Here is an 18,525-nt window from a genome sequence, read left to right as displayed (position 1 = left end):
GCGTAACAAACAACGCATATAAAATCTGATGTTGAATAGGAATAAAGAAGATGAAAAAAGAATAAGTTGGCTTCATTAGTTTTTTGATCCACAAATATAAAATGCAGGGTATAATTGCATTACAATTAAAATAAGTTGACTAGTATGTAAATTAACAGCTGTATGCTGCTAAGTAACATTAGTATGCTGTTCTTAAAACAGTATCAGGCTGCTAAATAACAGTTGTATGCTGTAGCTAATAAAACAGTATCATGCTGTTAATTCAAATAACAGTAACCCGCTGTTATTTAACAGTATAAAGCTGGCAACCACAGCTGCCAGTAGATTACTGTTTTTTACAGGATAATTTTTTACAGTGTATGCTGGTTTCTTTCAGCCCAAAACGTAGGTTGTTTCAACCTGACTGGGTCAAATATGAACATTTTCGGGGGTTAGTTTAACCCACGATTAGGTTCGTTCTACCATAGCTTGAAAATAACCCAGCATTTTTATAGTGTAGTAAAGAAGCAATAAAAGAAAATCCTGGAAGTATATCAAGATAAATTCCTATGTAAAATGTTTGCCTTTTGTAAGGCTGAGTCACTGTTACATGATATCTTCATAAATGATACAAATGAATTTTACATGATAAAATGGATGAAAACACCACTTTTATAGATAGCTTTTCTGCTTTTTAATTTTTGTTGCATAAATAACTCATAAAGTGTAGTCATCTGCACACAAATGTTCAGTCTGGAAAAGGCTAACCTAATGGAAAATAAAACGATTATATTTAAATTCAAACCCAAATACAGTATGTTACATTATATACATAAAAAATAATACCGACCAGGACAAAAGCAAGAGCACAGAGTAAAATTGGGGTAGTCAGTGCTTCAGCATTACTTCCTGTCCCTGTAAATGGTTTGTAGTGGTCACAAAACTACCCTCCAGATGTTAACGTTCCTTACAGTATTGCCATATCCTCTGTTAAAAACAAATATTAACCATATACAGCATCAGTTAACGGATATTAACCAACCTTTTTTACTAGGCATGAAAACATTGGTACATACTGTGGATGTCAAAATAACACAAAACACTTGACAGATGTTAAAGTCTTTTATCAGATTTTTGATAAATTGTGTAACTGAATTAATGCTTGAAGGGTTTTTTAAATGCACATGGCCTTTTTAGCATAAGTGTTTGTTTATTATTTTCATCATAAGTTAAATGTCTAACAAAAGTCCACCTGAACAGTATGGGGCTTAATGAGAAAAGCACAGGGCACATCAGCCTACGCAAGTCAGCTAAAACAAACAACTGATTCTGGAATGCAAGTCCCCAAAACAGAATCAACATCTTTGAGATTAACAGTTATGAGCAGTGATAACGTGTCTAAGGTCTCTTTGTCAAATATATAAAATTATCAATTACAAAGAAAAGATGTATACAATGTATAAACAAAACAAATAAGCAATAAATATATATATTCTGTTATATACACAACCTTTCCTGATCAGTTAAGGCCAAAGGGGGTATATATATATGCAGTCATTCACAAAATCTCAGTCTAATATGTTCCATAAAAGAAATCCAGCTGTTTAAGACAAATGCAGGACAAGCATCTTGACTCTTAGTTAGGCCATTTATTTATGCCTGAACATGGCAAGAGAGGCAACAGAAATGAAAAACTTATTTTTTTAAAAATACATATATACACAACTTTTGAATCCTTCCAGAGGAATTTTATGATCAGAGTCCTAACTTTAAAGAATACACTGGAATGAGATGTCCATAAAGTGTGGACAGATGTTCAGAGCATCCCAAAGCCTTCGCTCCCCTCACTAATCGCCAGCTTCAGCAGCTTGTGCAGCTCCTCGTAGGAGTCGTATGTTGGGAGGCACAGCTGGTTAAAACTGAAAAGGACAGGAGATTGAGAAGAAGGTAAACATGAATTCAAACAGATTTTCTAAAATCTAAATAAAACTGCTGTACACTTCATCACTGTGTTTGTAACATTTCTGACAAGTGGAACAGTTAGTCTGCATTTCCTATAATATGCTGATTAATTTAAAGGAATTATCCTGCCAATTTAGCTAACAACTAAATGACATCTGATAATCTGTATACATCATTATTATGTTTTTTCATCAAAATTACAGTTACGATACAAAACATCTGTTCAGCTAGCTACTATGAATAGTATTCACCCCTGTGATGTTTTTCCTGTTTTGTTGGATTACAACCTGTAATTAAAACAGATTTTCAAGACAATCACTTAATAGGTGACAGGCTATAGTTTGATGAAATATTTGACAGCAATATTTTAAAAGTTTGATATAAATAAACCCTTTTATTACTATAAGTGATGCACCGAAATAAAAATTCTGGACCAAAACCTAAATATTTTAGATGCACAGGTTTGAAATGACAAGAGGGTGAGTAAATGATGACAGAAACCATCACTTCAAGAACAGGCAAAATCTAAGTGGAACATTAGAACAAGAAAGAGCCACTGACAGTGTTGGAAAGTGATAGTGTTGGAAGGTAAAGTAAAAAAGTAATTAAGAACCAGAAGCAAACAGAAAGCCACAAATAAACCTAAAAAAACCCAAATGTTTTATATTTGATAAAGCAAAAAAATCACATATATCTCAAATATCTGCAACTGACCACTTTATAAACTCCATATAGAGCCTAGCTTTATGAGTTCAGCCCAAAAGTGTTTTTAATACAAGGGGCAATGCCGTATAATGACCACTTATCATGTGGTGTGACCAATAATATCAATAATTGTAATAAATTAAAAATAAAATATATCTAATTTTTGTGGCTGAAATATGAATCACTGATACAGTATCCTTAAGTGAATGGTATTTTTAAAACATTTGTATGCGATTTTCAGGAAAAATAAGTTTTGTTAAGACGGTAAAATTATAATGAGATGATTACTTATCAAAATTCAAAGAAATGCAAATACTTTGTTTCTAAACTAGGGATGCACGATAAATTATCAGCCATATCGGTATCGGCCGATAAATGGTTGTTTTTAATGTTATCGGTATCGGCCGGAAGTAAAATTTAGGCCGATATATTATAGCTGATCAATCATAAATCATTTCCTCTTGTTAAACTTCTTCAGCAGCACACTACTGTACAGTACAGTCTTTCAGCAATGATCATTCACTTACTGCTATTAGCAAAACATTGTTGATTTAGGTACAGTATGTAGATACAGTATTTATGAATGTGTAAATTACAGGAACAAAAGCATATTGCTTGAATCAGACTGCTGTCTGAATGCTTTCTGTCTTGAGACCTGTTAGACTTGTGGCTATTGAGAACATTTTTCTGGGTTGCTCTGGAAGAACATCTGTAATTTGTTTATTAAATAAAAAATACACCAGAAAAGTTTGAAGGTTAAAGAATCGCTAACTAGGTTAAAGTAGGCTTGGTACATGATTTTAAGAACCTTGTTCTGCAGTGAACGTTTTAAAATAAAAGCAGTTGTCCACTTTTTGCCTTTTGTTTCAGTCTTAGGGAATTTGATATTAATATTTACATACTGTATATCGGCAAATATATCGGTTATCGGCTACCAATGTTAAAGAATTATCAGTTATCGTAATCGGCCGAAATTTACATATCGGTGCATCCCTATTCTTAGCAATTTAAATACTAAATTTACATTACATTTAGTCATTTAGCAGACGCTTTTATCCAAAGCGACTTACTAAAGATTTGTATACAAATCAAGGAAATTGATTAATTTTAAGATAAATCACGGTCACACCACATGACATTTTTTCATGTCCAATTTATAAATTAAAAACACAAAAATCACTTAATTGACCATTTTAATCTGCATTTACTAGAAAACTTCAAGGCAGGTGTGTTGGAGCTAAACTCTGCAGGACAGCGACTCTTTAGGACCAGAAGTGCCCATCCCTGCTTTAAATCTTTCTCTGAAGTGAGGAAATGTTTTGAGTGCATACATGTGTGCTTACCAGGTATGTGCGGTGGGCAGCGTACTGTGTGTGGGAGCTGCTATGATCTGGAAGGATGGGCAAAGTGTGTTAAAGCCACCGGGTGGGAGTTGTGAAGAGCCAGTAGTGAACTGCAACAAACGTGCCAACTCTTCCTGTGTGAAGGACGACACAACTGCCCAGAACCACTTCATCACCTAAACGGTAGAGGCTTGTATTAACCCTTGGTTAAAAGGTTCATGAACGGTGAGCTAGCCTCTAGCTAATATATGGGACCAATTCACGACATTATAAAATGCCTGTCACTCACCTTTTCTCTGAAGTGCCATGACCCTCCAACAATTATGGCATGAGCTTTGAAGTCCTGCACATTAATGTCTCCTGTACCACACATTAACAACTAAAAACAGGAGAGAACAGTCAGATATCATGCTTAGATTTTAGAGAATGTGTAAAAAATGTGATTTGTTGTACTTTCAAGAAAAAGACATTACCTCCAGTTCATTCTCATCAAAAATAGCCAAAAGGTTTTCGGGTACAAGTTCATTCAAACCTGAAAGAAGATTCAATTTTGCTCAAGACCTAGTCTTCTCAGAGAACAGGAAAGAATAGTCTCAGAGAATACTTCAATTATGGGTTCTTACCTTTCAGAAAGTGCTCTACTTCATCTCGCACTTGACTGGCTAGTCTATATTGGGCCAGCAGGTTCAAATAGTGAATTTTATTCTCATTGGTCACAACAATCTGAGCACCACCAGTTATCAATTCCACCACCTGTAACGTTATGACACTGTTTTTACTGTGAGTGAAATAAACACACCCACATAGTAAAAAGGTTAGACCAGGGGCTCAAGGTTTGCCTGGTTGATTTCTACCTCCTTCACATTGTCAACACATCAATATCTATGTTACCTTGTTACCTCCATAGTAGGGGTGGGCGGAATGACCAAAACAAATTTTCATCATGAAGCCCAATTTGCAGAGCGCTGAGTTAACCACGCCTACTTATTTACATTCGGCAGAATACACGGAATAGAAAAATCTCTTACGGTTGACATTTTATTCCGCGGTAACGGAATATTCCGTGATTCCGCCCAGCCCTACTCCATAGCCTACCCAAAAGCAGCCATTAGTAAGGTCAAGGTGACAAGGAGAAAGAACAGTAAGTGACTCGGGTCACGTCTATCAACAGTTAATAGTTTTAATGAAACTATGTGCAATTTGATCAGTTTTTCAAGCTGCACATGCAAAAAAGAGCCAAACTATATTTAACATGTAGGTGTGACTGACATCAAAACCAACAATTCTTATTTTCTATGTAATATCGCAGTGTTTATTATAAATGATTTATCCGTATAATCGTTCATCAAAAACATGAACCTCCCTTTAACCTCACGTTGTCTCTTTTCTGCATGACATACTGTATGTCTTGGCATGAGAATGAAACTATATTATTGACTGTCCAATGGCCAGACTTCTAACTTCTAAAGTTCAGTCCATCAACTCCTAAAGGACGAAATCAAAGCTCTGTCATTCCAGAAGCTGGGATGAGTTTCACCCCAATGGTGTTCAAAAACACCATTGTGAAAACTCCAACCATTCCATTTTTATAACCCTGTAACCTTGGCCCTGTGTAGATCTCACTTTCACAAAAGTATGTAGTAGCAAACTGCAGTTATGTCTTTACATGTCAACATTTCGAATGTTCTGGGTCCTGGTCTTTCTCAAGTCATGCATTAGCTATACATTTCCAAGTGAAACCAGGCATCATTACGTCAGCATTATCCTGGCACTGCACACATGTACTCAAAGCCTACAGAAACTATGCCAGAAAACATTATGTTGGGGCGATCAGTCATGTCACATAATGTTAAGTATTGTTTAACCAATATCTACAATTTCATTTCCAGGCCAAATAGATGTACATTACCTTCTCTAGCTGTCCTGACTTGTTGTATTTTTCCTCAGCAAACACCAAGTCCATTTCACTGACATCGTTGTTCAGGATAAAGCAAACCTTCGTTTTGTAAAATTCTTCATCGTCAGTTTCAAAGTACTGCCAAAACAACAAAAGAATGAGCCGAACTACATGCAAGATTCACATCTAACTCTATAAGTACACACAGTGCTGAAAATGGCAAAGACTCACTGGGGAGACTCTAGATGGGGACATTTATATATTTAAACAATATATGCTGGAACATCATGCAATTTCCACAATGTTAAGATGTTATTTCATGGAATAAAAACGGAATAGACTCTATGCACGATCGCTTCCGCGTTTGGTCTCAGTCCGCTCAGTCACATCCGGCGCACGTAGTGTCCATAAGGAACAATGACGTTTTCACTCAAGATGTACACAGGGTTACAGTCAACGACGTGAGTCAAATTCTCCAAACACTACACCATACATCGACAACCAAAAAGAGGAAAGGCTTCAGGCTATCGTTTCAAGCTACATCCACAAATAAATATGATTAAAAAAAGGAAGTCAACTTTTGCCATTACTTGAGGCTTGATCACTTAGGCACTCAACAATGGGGAGTCACTGAAATTTGTTTTCATATCCTTATCACTTGGTGAAAAATGACCTCAGCCCTATGAGAGCGGAAGTGGCTTAGCCAGCTGAGATTTTAGCGGACGTACGTCATCACCCTACGTGCATAGAGTCTATTCCTATGCATTGTGAGTGGAACTCCGTCCCCCCTTAAAATGGACTCCACAGACTCAGTCCCCCTGTGTCCCCCCCATTTCCAGCCTTGGGTATACATGATAAATGTATGTGAAGTTTCAGCATATTAATACAGAAAGGAAGACTAAACAAAATAGTGGTAAGCCTGCATGCATCCGTGTATGTTATAACGTACGTTTATTTGCAGACTTTGAATCAAAGCATTTTCTCACCTTGTAGTTCATCCGTAAACCAATAATCTGGGCCAGGAAGGAGCGGGTGAACCTGGCCCGTACTAGCTGCTTGTAGGCCCCACCTAAAGCCGACTCATATAGACACTTCCCCACCACTCGCCCAGCAAACTCATACATCTTCCCTCTTAAGTGAGGGGAACGTTCAGCATTTGGATGGACCTGCTCGAAAAACAAAGGACAACATACCACCACCATCCTATGGCCGATATTATGTTGCTGATAAATGAAATCAACACCCAAGCAAAAAATGTTCGGTATCGGTTCATGTTGTAAATGGTTTAGGTAATGTCATGTTACATACTCAAATAGTTCATAAATAAAAATATTTGTAATGGTTCTATTACTCAAACTTCAAAAACTCAACATAGTATATTTGCCAAAATACCACAGCTACTGAAGTAAAACTGAGGTACTGTGGCATTACTCATTTAACATAAGAAGCAGAAATTCACGGTTATGTTCAAGGACAAGACATTTCCAAAACACACTCCAAATCAGGCTAGACGCTAGACACTTTGAATGTACGGTGAGAGAAAATAATGTTTTGAATTATTTTGATTTTTTTATAATAAATCCCCCTTAAATAAAATTATGAAAATAATATGGGCATTTTTTACCATTTTAGCTTTATCAAGGACGAATGAGAAAACAAGAAATAAGAAAAGCAGAAAAGTTCGTTTTACTTCAGACTGTAACACAATGCTTCTTGAACCATCATAAATTCAAGGCAGCACAACAAATAGTACCTTCACGTACAGTACACTATGTTTAGGGCTGGGCACATTTTTTTTTAAATCGATGAATCGTGTTTTAAAATGCAGTCGATTCAATATCGACTCTCAAAAGCTGTGAATCGATTTTTTTTCATTGCTTAATTAACATGGCGGATGCGGGTGTGTCGTCGAATTTAACATCACCTTCACATAAAAGGCAGCGGTTCATACGATTTACAGCTAATTTTGTGAAATTTTGTTCGTTATACTGTATCTTAAATGTAAAATAACCTGTTCTGTTTCAATATACCCAAGTGTGTTTATCAGAAGTTTAATACTGTATACAGGTTAGTGGGTCTTCATTTCATTTGTTAATTCACCATTGTAATGTGATATTGATCTTTTTTAGAAATATCTATAGGATTTGTATTAAATCTATAATCATTGACTCGAATCGACTCGAGAGCTTATGAATCGGAATCGAATCGGAACATCAGAACCGATGCCCAGCCCTACTATGAATATCAGCATCAACATTGCTTATCCTCTTTCTTGAAAACTGTAGAATATGTACGAGTATGTGTATATGTATTCAATCTTATTGTTATTACAATCATGATCATTTGTGTACTAAAGTAGGATTTTTTGCGACTTACCAAACCCTGGTTGTTGTCACTAAAGCGTATAAAGAGCTGGTTACTGGTGTCAAACAGAGCTTTACAGATGAGCTCAAACCATTCACGCCTCGGTCCTCCCCAGTCCAAAGCTAAACACACACATCAAACAACTCAGACATTTAAGTGAACCTCTAAAATTCCAGAATATCACAACCAATATTAGCTGAACGGACTTGAGACTTATTTTAAAACATGTATTTGTCAATTAGAATTTGCTGATCCATCCGTGCACAAATGAATAGTATTATTCAGTAAACTTACCTTCCTCATCCTGGAACACGACTTCAAAGTTCTTACTCCAATCAGACACTGAAAAGTTTCTTGTGGCCTTCAGAGACTGAAAAAGAACAAAATCGTCACTCACCGATTTACAATCAAGTAAATACAAAACATACCGTTTTATAGCAAAGACAATGTTTTGAAGAGATTTCAGACTCACCGACTCGAGGAGGGAGTGACGGTTGATTTTCAGGCAGGTTTTAGTACGAGGTCTTTTGGAGTGAATGTTTCTCAGCTCTCTCTGAAAGAAGTTCACCTTATCCTGAAACGTCTCTGATCCTCCTGCAAACACATGAAAAACAATCAAATAAACACAACCACATAGGAACGTGTGAAAATTCACACACAACAGGACTCATACTTACCAATGTTCTTGTGAAGAAACCGTATAAAGGTGGCAGCCATGATGTTCCTGTCCTTACAGCTGAGCTCTACTGGAGGCTGAATCCCATCATCCACCACCAGTGTCAAGTACTTGTGTACAGGGTCTGGCCCATGGTATGTGAACTGTGGAGGACGACAGAACGAAAGAAATCAGAAATATTTCTGGAAGAATACACAAGGCAGCAAAAAAAAGTCATTTTGACTAAATAACACAGAAAAGCAGAAAGTACAAAATTGACTTGAATTATTTCCGGAAAAATAAAGAAGAAAAGTAGAGGTAAGAGCAGAAGAAATAAAGAGGGATTTCACGGTGCAAGCACTACAATACACATCTTTGTGAGCTGATTTTAGGAATTATAAAAATGGTATGACCAATTAAAAGCAATCATTACATGATAAGATGATATTACAAAATAAGATATTTGGATAAACAAACATAATATAAAAATTGAGAATTCAAACAGAATACATTTTTCAAGTTGACTTCAAAGACTCACTGTAAGTAGTAAGCAATGTTAAGACTCGATGTCTAACCTTAGTTCCAGGACACACGCGAAAGGTGAAAAGGCGCCAGGGAATAATTTTCAGGTAAAACTCCTTTACAGAGAATTGCTAAAACGTATATAAATATGGGATAAATGTCGGTATCTAAATATGAACAAACATAACCACTTTCATAAAACAATTTATCCGCAAATTCTTTACCTTCGGTGAAATATAGCAGTAAACTTTTTTGGGTTTCTTGATCTTCTCTGACTGACCCTCTGCTGTGGAGTCCTGTTCCTCCTCTTCCTCACCCATAGAGGGCCGTCTCTGTGGAGCCAGCTGGGAGGATGCTGGGAACTGCCAGGGACAACTACTGTAGTTGCCCATGTTGTAGAGGTAAGCCTCAAAGCAGATGCTGATACCTGGGGTAGACACGTTTTTCTCCACACAGTTCTTCTCGTTTTCTGATACATAATAGAGATGATTATACAAATGATTTAGGTGTGTTCATTCATTTACACTGCTACAGCTATACGTAAATGAGCAAAAAAATATACTATTACGTACTTCACAAAATTACAAAGATTACATAAAATATTTTAGACTACAGCATATGTGGAAAGGTTCAAACTCCTACATAAACTTCAATGATTTTTCAAAGCCTGGGAACGACTATTAAAAGTCCTCAGCCAGTAATTATGAATTCTTAAAAGGTTATTTACAGACAGTGTTGGGTGTAACTAGTTACTAAGTAATTAGTTATTGTAATTTAATTACTTTTTCCTTGAAAAAGTAAAGTAAGGAATTACTCTTATTTTTTCTGTAATTTAATTACGGTTACTTCTGATGTAATTAAACTAAATACTTTGTGTAATATATGTGTGTGCAATAGTGGAATTGACATCAAAATTCAAAGTCTAACTTTAAAATCCATGCTTTAATGTATAATTCTCACATTTGTAATACTTTGGTCAGTTAATAAGAGAACTTTATGTAGTTTAATATTATTTATTTGAATGAATATGAGCCGTTTCATGTCTATCCTTGAATCACTTAACTAATCAAGGTGGATATAGAAAGTCATTAGTAATAAGTAACTAAAAACTTTTTGGAGAGAGTAATTTGTACAGTAATCTAATTACACTATTGAATATGTAATTAGTAACTAGTAATTAATTACTTTTTCAGAGTAACTTACCCAACACTGTTTACAGAGATGCTACAAATGCTACCCAAAGGTTCTTACAACCAAAGAAAAAATAGAGACCATTCAGTATCAGTTTTCCTGAATTTACTATTGACCATTTATAGGTATGTGTTTTTCTGTGAACTACTAACAATATATTACTACAAAATGTCAAAAAAAAGTTTCTCTTTGCATTTACTTGCAGAAAAAGAAAACTAGAGAAACAGGTTAAAATAAGAGATGCTCTATATTTTTTCAGACCTCAAATACTGCAAAGAAAAATAAGTTCATATCCACTTTTAAGCAATGCAACAGTAATATTTCTACATGCATTTAAGAATATTCTTCAAGTAGGAACTCGTGGGCAGTGCTCTGACATGTGGCGCGGTCGTGCATCAGGCAACCCGGGTTCGATTCTCGTGGTCCTTTCCTGAACCCACCCCCTTCTCTCTCTCCCACTTCACTTCCTGTCCCCTCTCTCACTTAACTGTACACATAAAGCAAAATTGCCAAAATTCAATCTTAAAAAAAAAAAGAATATTCTTCAAAATTCTTTTTTGTGTGATAACCTGGATTTTCCTAAGTTTTCATGTGTCTTATCATGCTGTCAGTCTTTCACATCTTGTTGGATGACTTTGTCACTCCTGAGGTTTGATTTTGTTAAAATTCAACAGACACTGGACTGGAATGGCCACATACATCTAGAAATGCTGATAAGATGAAAATGTGGAATGGTCTCTTATTTTTTTCTGCGGCTGTATAAAAACATTTTTTGGCTTCATTTTTAGTTTCCACTAAAAATAACTCTTTAGTTCTTAGGGAGGAGTAAACAGTTCTTTATGGAACCATTCAGCCAAAAATGGTTCTTCTATGGCATTATGAGGCAACTATGAGGGAACTTTTTTAAAGGGGATGTGCAACAGAGTTTCCAGCATTCTGACTTCTTTACAATGTTAAAGGTGCCGTCTTCTCATGCTTGACATGGTCAACTTGTCAAAAAACGAGTTGGCCGTATTACGTAGTATTTCTCTGCTCGATACACTCCCCCAAGGTTCGTACAGGTTTAGGAAAGTTTTATTCGAACATGAAAAACCGTTAAGCAACAACTTTTCTCAGTCCCTGATCGGGCAATTCTCCCGGAAAAACATGCCTACAGAAAGGCGAAAGAAATAGCCCACCCACGCGTCAACCGCCGAGCGATAGGAAGACCCGCTTACCATCAAGATTGGCTGCGCTGCGTCAAGATTGGCTGCACTGTGGTCCTGCAGCTGCAGCTCGTTACTCTTGCAATAGTGAGAGAAGTTGAGGTGTCTTTGTTTGTTCACGGCATTCCAGTGATGGATGTTATATAAACGGTGGATATAACGTTGGATTTGGAGATTGTTTGAAACTGATAGATAGAGCCATCCCAGTGCTAAAAGATGCAGGACATGAACCGCACGCGGTAAGTCAAACTAAGTCGTATGTCTTTGTTTTGTTGGCAATGGGTGCGCACGTGCTTTAGTTCCACACAGCCCCCCCCCGCACGCGTCGTATGTTTTCTGAAATAATCGTACAGCTGTATTTGTCTTTTATAAATGTGATCAAACTAAAGACTCTACGGATATTTGAAGGGTACGATACTATTCTGTAAATCCTCAAGATTAACATGAGATATGCAGAAACTGTCTGAGTTATGGCCACTTTAAGATTATACCTGTATTCAGGGGTTAAATTGGGATTTGTTATGTGCCGGGGCTCTGTGGGGATTTTGAGGGGTGTGTATACAAAGCTTATAATCTTATTAAATTCACAAACTGTAAAATATAAATTGAGATTGCCCTTGCTATGAACATTAAAATGCTGATCAAACTCATTCTAGATGCCAGCAGTTTACAAAGCTACATGTGATAAGAATAAAATCTTTCTGTAGGCCTGTGCCCTTTCCTTGTGTCAATATCAAATATCTTCATTTATTAATGTCCACAGAATTGTGTGTATGACCTGTGTATTTCCAGCACTATTCTGTCAAAACTTGCTATAACATTCACAATGTTTGAGATGACCCGTTAACTTGTGCATCGTTGCTGCTGTACACACCATGAACAAACCGCTTTAAATGCTTGAATTTGATTAAAGCAGCCCTAACATACGCGGTTTCTGCCAATCTCATATTAATATTGAGTACCCATAGAGTAGTATTGCATACTTTGTATCTTCGAAGAGTATTTATTTTGATCACATTTATAAAAGATAGATACAGATGTACGATTTTTTCCGAAAGCATACGGCGCGTGCGGGGGGAGGGGTAGGCTGAACTAAACCACGTGCGCACCCATTGCCAACAAAACACAGACATCAGTTTCACTCACCGCATGCGGTTCATGTCCGGCATCTTTTAGCGCTGGGACGGCTCCATATATCAGTTTCAAACGATCTCCAAATCCAGCATTATATCCACCGTTTATATAACATTCATCACCCAAATGCAGAGACCAAACAAACACCTGAACTTCGCGAACATATGCTCTCTCTCTCTCTCTCCTGCACACAAGTGAAAGTGAAGTCTGCGCATGCTCCTTCTCCTGCTCTCCTTGCTGCCGCGTGGCGTGCCGCGTGCTTTTCCGGGAGAATTGTCCAATAAGGGATTAAGAAAAATTGTTACGAAACAGTTTTATATGTTCGAAAAAAACTTTCTGAAACCTGTACGATCGCTGGGGGAGTGAATCGAGCACAGAAATACTACGTAACACGCCCAACTCGTTTTTTGACAAGTTGACCATGTTACGCATGAGAAGACAGCACGTTTAACATTGTAAAGAAGTCAGAATGCATGACACATCATTGCACCACCCCTTTAAAATGACATCATTTGGAAGTTGAGCCTTTCTTCACAAACAGCTCATTATGATTTGAAATGTTAAAAAAAACAGTGCGCACCAGACTAGAAACGGCGCCACGCGTCATGTCTACAACTCGCAAATAGGCAGGGCCCTACAGAAAGGAAACACAAGCGCGCATAGAGACACGGTGCGTTCCAAACAGAATAGATCTCCCTCCGAAGGAACCTTCAGGAAAGGGACCACCATACAAAAAGTCACTCCAAATAAAGAGAAAATGACATGGTTTTTATTGCTCCTTCTGCCAAGTGAATTTTTAACGGACAATTGCGTTTTTCCCTTCAGATCAAGAGCTTTACTCTTACTTAGCTTACTCTTCGAAGAGAGTAGGGCATAGGGATGATCACTTCGGAATGGAACGCAGGGAATGATTTCTGCGCGCACGCGATTAATGTGCGACTGCGAGTTGGGTTACTACGTTGCATATAGATCCGTTTTATCCGCGATTATCAATGCAAGTGTATACACTGACAAAAAGGTAAATTGTTACTTAAACTTGAGATTTATACTGGGGCACGACGGAGTGCTGCTCCATAACACCAAAACAGCCTATATGTGCCAGGGCTCCACCCCGGACAGCCCAGGCCCAATTTAATCCCTGCCTATTATCAAGCCACTGAACTTTTGAGAGCATATAATAAGTTGGTTACATTTTATTTCAATGTGTCCTTGTTACAGTATAATGATACATTAGTATACTGAGAACGAATAATTAACAACATGCACCATACAGTTGAAGTTACTGCATGAAATAATGCAGAAAATGGTATGAGTAAAATCTGTCCTCCACAAAACAATTTGAACTTACCACTGAGTACAATGATGTCAAACTCGCCATTGCTAAGGGGCTGCTCCTTGTACGAAATACATGCTCTGAAGCAGCCTTTCTTCCTGAATGTGAGCTTCATCAGAACCTGACACTGTGGCTTATTAAATGATACAGATGTGTTGTAGTAATCCTCGGAGCTCTCCTCCTCTCCAGGGCCCAGCTGCAGGAACACAAAGGAAATGCTGGAAACACACTACACTAGCAACATTATTCAAGATTACACTAATACACAAACCTATATATCTTTATAGGTTCATATCTTCATGTTCATGATCTGCTTCAGGAAGAAACATTTACATGACATAAATTGTGAGAACACCAACTATTTCTGAATTACCGAGTGGACATGCACACTGTAATTGACGTCATCCACGAGTGAGACTGTGTTACTGGTGGGGTTGCCATACTCGTCCCGTGGTTCTATTTGCAGCGTGTGTTGGTGGCCATAGGTCAGCACTATTGTGGAGAAATGATACGCTATCTTTGTTTTGGATGGCACCACTGTACCTGCAAAACATACATGCAATTCGTGAAATGTTAACATACAGCTTATTTCTGAAAGCCCTGAAAGACAGTGCTTTCTACAACACAATCTCATGGGAATTCGTAGGTATTTTATGGGGTGGATAATTCATATGAATTCATACAAACTTATTTGTAGAACAATTTGCTTTCGCACCAGTGATGTTAGGTTTAGGGGTGGGGCTTCAGTATTGCTTTTTTCTCATATTGTGCATTTTTGTAAGATTCTCGTCGTACGAATTAGCCACCTCATACAACATGTACAAATTCCTATGAGACTGGGTCAATCGAGACAGCTAACATCAAAAGTGTATTTCACACCTGTGAGGAACACTACAAAAGGGTATCACAATATATTGCAATGTTATCTCAATACTTAACATTAGGGCTGAAACGATTCCTCGAGTAACTTACTCGAGTATTTTACTTAGTTTTAGTCTATTTTGCGAGTGAAACTTGTTTTCCGGCTGCATTGAGTCCATCAAACTAGATTCGGACTAACGTTAGTGGATGCCGAATCATGTTATTTACATATGCCATCTGTCTGTTCTGCGTGTCTGAGTGAATGAACTGCACTTTATGAGGACATGAACTTCATCTTCAGATTTGCTCTGAGTTTATTTCAGAACATTTTACTGAGTGAAGCTAACACACTAAAAAATAAGCGTCTTCCGACGACCTGCCAAAATAAAAGTCCGGTAAACTCTGTATTTTTATGTGGACAAATATATTACTATTTAATAGTATATTATTGTATATTATTATTATTATTATTTTTCATCTGTGTTCTGTCCTGATGCTGTGTTTCTGTTGCACTGTGGAGCTTCTGTCACTATAACAAATTCCTCGTATGTGGAAACATACTTGGCCAATAAAGCTCATTCTAGTCATAAAAAATAAACAAACTAATTTAGATAACCTAAATGCATCATGCATAAGCTGAAGTTAGTTGTTTACCTTTGAAATGATTCTTTCTATTTTTATTAATGTTTCTTATTTATACATTTGTATTAGGCCTATATTGCATTTTGAATTTAATATGGCAATGGAACGTACTAAATGAGTTTAGTTTTCACAGATATTAATGTACGCAATTTCAGCAATAAATATATAAATTATTCTAAAAAGGAAACAAATTAGTTGTTCATTTTAAGAGACCCGTCTTATTTTCTCTTGTATATTTAGTATTGCTCTTTAATAAAGAAAAAGTACTTATTATGCGAATACCCGATTAATCGATGGAAAAATCAGTAGAATACTCGATTACTAAAATAATCGATAGCTGCAGCCCTACTTAACATAACAAAATGTTTAGAATTGCCAAAATTATATTGTGGCTTAAGTACAGTCTAGTATAGCAGAGCACCCTGCAGTGTATGTAGTACAGTAGTACAATATGCAGTTCGTAGAGGCGTTTAAATCAGATTTGGATGAGAGACACTCCACAAATGCTCATTTAGGAGCACCACAGCACTGGGATGCAGTAAAATGTTTCATCACTCTTTACTGTTTTCTTTCCCTCTCCCTTTGTAATCTAAAACATTATCACACCAAAGTTATTAATTCCCCCAGTAACATGTTATGGCTGATGCAAGGAATTATACATTTTACACATGTCCTCTTTCCTTGTTACTACTTCTTCGCGTGAACCTGAAGCTTGTTTTTCCAGCAAATGACAGTGAAGAAAGCTCCTGCACAGAGAAGACCATATCCTATCGGAACAAACCGAATAAAGCCGCGTTCGTCACTGGACTTACGACACGCCTGCGTCATTTGCCGGAAAAAGAACCCTCTGGTTCACGCGCAGCCGAGGGATAATGAAACCTAGACATCAACGTTAATAGCGCTCAACATTAATAGCTATGGATATTTTCGATTCGCTTCAGAAGACCTTTGTTAAGACCACAGAGCCGTTCTTTGATCGATGGATGCACTTTTTGGAGCTTCAAAAAATTGTCCTCCATTCACTCCCTTTCCCGCTTGAAAGAAAAATGATACGTGGTAGTATAACTCCGACTGCATTATTCTTCAAGAAGAAAGTCATATTCAGTCAGGATGCCTAGAAGGTGAGTAAAACATGGGGAAATTTTGTTTTGCCTCTGAAATATCGCTTTAGGGTAGAAATGTGCCGCACCGGTCTGATGCAGTGTCCTAAGTGCCTGGGCTCACATTGCTGTTGCAAAAGGATCAATTTCTAACATTTGATTAGATTTTATTTGATTTAAACAACAACAAAAACTAACCCTCCGTCTTGTCTTTTGCTCATTTTTTATACTTCACGGCACACTGCCTGAACTGAAAAGCCCACAGGTAAGCATATCTATCGAGAGAAGAGCATTTTACCTGGTTGGAATATCTTGTAGTAAGGACTGTAGGCGACATTGAGGCCTCCAAGTTTGACAGCTATCTCATAGCGTCCAGCCTTACGCACAGTAAAGGCCACTTTGACTACATTGGACTCGGGCTCTAGAAGAACCTCATGGGTGACGGGGACTTCTAAAGCCAGCTCTATGTGAGTGATGTTTACCCTCAATCCCACAGGCCTGTGTGCTGGAAACGGCTGGCCATTCTTGTAGAAAAGCTTAAATGGAGATTTTAAAAGAATTAATAAATCTCCATACACACACTGCAGGAATTTGAATTGAGACATTGGATAAAATAAGCAGTTACTGAATAGTCAGTAAAGAGTGTAATGAACTCAGAATGCTCTCACATGTGACTAAAAAAGCTTGGTTACCTCTACACGGAAACTCATGGTTTGGCCCACTTCCTGTGGCTCCTTCCAATCCCAGGAAACCTTGCAAGAGCGTGGGTCCAGATAGTTTCCCCGCACATAGTCATAGATACTGCGGTCCCCATGTCGGGCAGGATCGTCATTTTGTAAGAAGCTGACCACACGAGCAGCAAGTTCACACAGGAACTTAATAGTGAAGACGAATGCGATGATGGAAACAGTTATTCCACCTAGAGAGTGGAGTCATGTTAAAAGTAACCCTTTAATGTTTAAAATGCATGAAATTCATTATTCTCGATAACCCAACCGCAAGTAGTCTAAGCTAAAAAATGGTTTGAATTATTGAAAACTGATTTATGAACAATATCTCAAAAGTACTTGGTGTATTTGGTGAACAAAGCCGAGTATGTTTTGTTGTATGGAAAAGAAGTTAATTAGACATACTGGAAATAAAAAACTAAGATTATGAACTCACCAATCACGTAAAACATGAGGTCCCTTATTAGAAAGCACAGGGCAACGGTACAGCCAAATATCAGAGCTCCAGCTGAGAAGTGACACATTAAAAGGAAATTGCATATTAAAATGTTCTTGCTCCGATCCGTGCCTGTAAATTGCCAATTCTGTAAATCCACGAATTCATCATTGCTAAGGATTTTTTAAAATACATTACTCAAAAATGACACAATAATTATTAATAAGCGCCAGTGTAATACAATAACAGTATTATTTTTCTCTTAGTAAAGGTTAATATATTACAATATAATACATATAACACTAGGGCTGTCAAACGATTAATCGCGATTAATCGCATCCAGAATAAAAGTTTGTGTTTACATAATATACATCTGTGTACTGTGCATAATAATTTTGTAGTTATTAACACATACACATACATGCATATATTTAAGGAAAATCTAAAAATTAATAATTTATATTTTAT

At 37.1% G+C, this 18,525-nt stretch overlaps 1 protein-coding gene across 2 annotated transcripts in view; it reads right to left on the bottom strand.

Annotated features, from left to right (window-relative positions):
• Positions 1-647: 647 nt before the first annotated feature.
• Positions 648-18,525, bottom strand: part of arel1 (apoptosis resistant E3 ubiquitin protein ligase 1) — a 22,297-nt gene continuing 4,419 nt past the window's right edge. Inside the window, exons 5-22 of one of the 2 annotated variants that reach the window (XM_057343752.1) lie at positions 18,058-18,129; positions 17,586-17,812; positions 17,192-17,429; positions 14,664-14,833; positions 14,306-14,486; positions 9,652-9,896; positions 9,481-9,558; positions 8,928-9,069; positions 8,723-8,844; positions 8,545-8,620; positions 8,263-8,372; positions 6,873-7,055; positions 5,899-6,024; positions 4,613-4,742; positions 4,463-4,521; positions 4,279-4,368; positions 3,990-4,165; positions 648-1,898 (exon numbers count right to left, since the gene is read on the bottom strand). In XM_057343752.1, coding sequence (XP_057199735.1) covers positions 1,796-1,898; positions 3,990-4,165; positions 4,279-4,368; positions 4,463-4,521; positions 4,613-4,742; positions 5,899-6,024; positions 6,873-7,055; positions 8,263-8,372; positions 8,545-8,620; positions 8,723-8,844; positions 8,928-9,069; positions 9,481-9,558; positions 9,652-9,896; positions 14,306-14,486; positions 14,664-14,833; positions 17,192-17,429; positions 17,586-17,812; positions 18,058-18,129 — 2,528 coding nt within the window. In that variant the 3' untranslated portion in view covers positions 648-1,795. The remainder of the gene's footprint in view (positions 1,899-3,989; positions 4,166-4,278; positions 4,369-4,462; positions 4,522-4,612; positions 4,743-5,898; positions 6,025-6,872; positions 7,056-8,262; positions 8,373-8,544; positions 8,621-8,722; positions 8,845-8,927; positions 9,070-9,480; positions 9,559-9,651; positions 9,897-14,305; positions 14,487-14,663; positions 14,834-17,191; positions 17,430-17,585; positions 17,813-18,057; positions 18,130-18,525) is intronic. The other variant, XM_057343753.1, reaches the window with a different exon arrangement.

Source organism: Triplophysa rosa, linkage group LG10 (genome assembly GCF_024868665.1).
Source record: "Triplophysa rosa linkage group LG10, Trosa_1v2, whole genome shotgun sequence".
NCBI classification, from domain to species: Eukaryota; Metazoa; Chordata; class Actinopteri; order Cypriniformes; family Nemacheilidae; genus Triplophysa; species Triplophysa rosa.
Note: the sequence above shows the minus strand (reverse complement) of the source record. Positions and strands in the feature narration are given on the sequence as shown.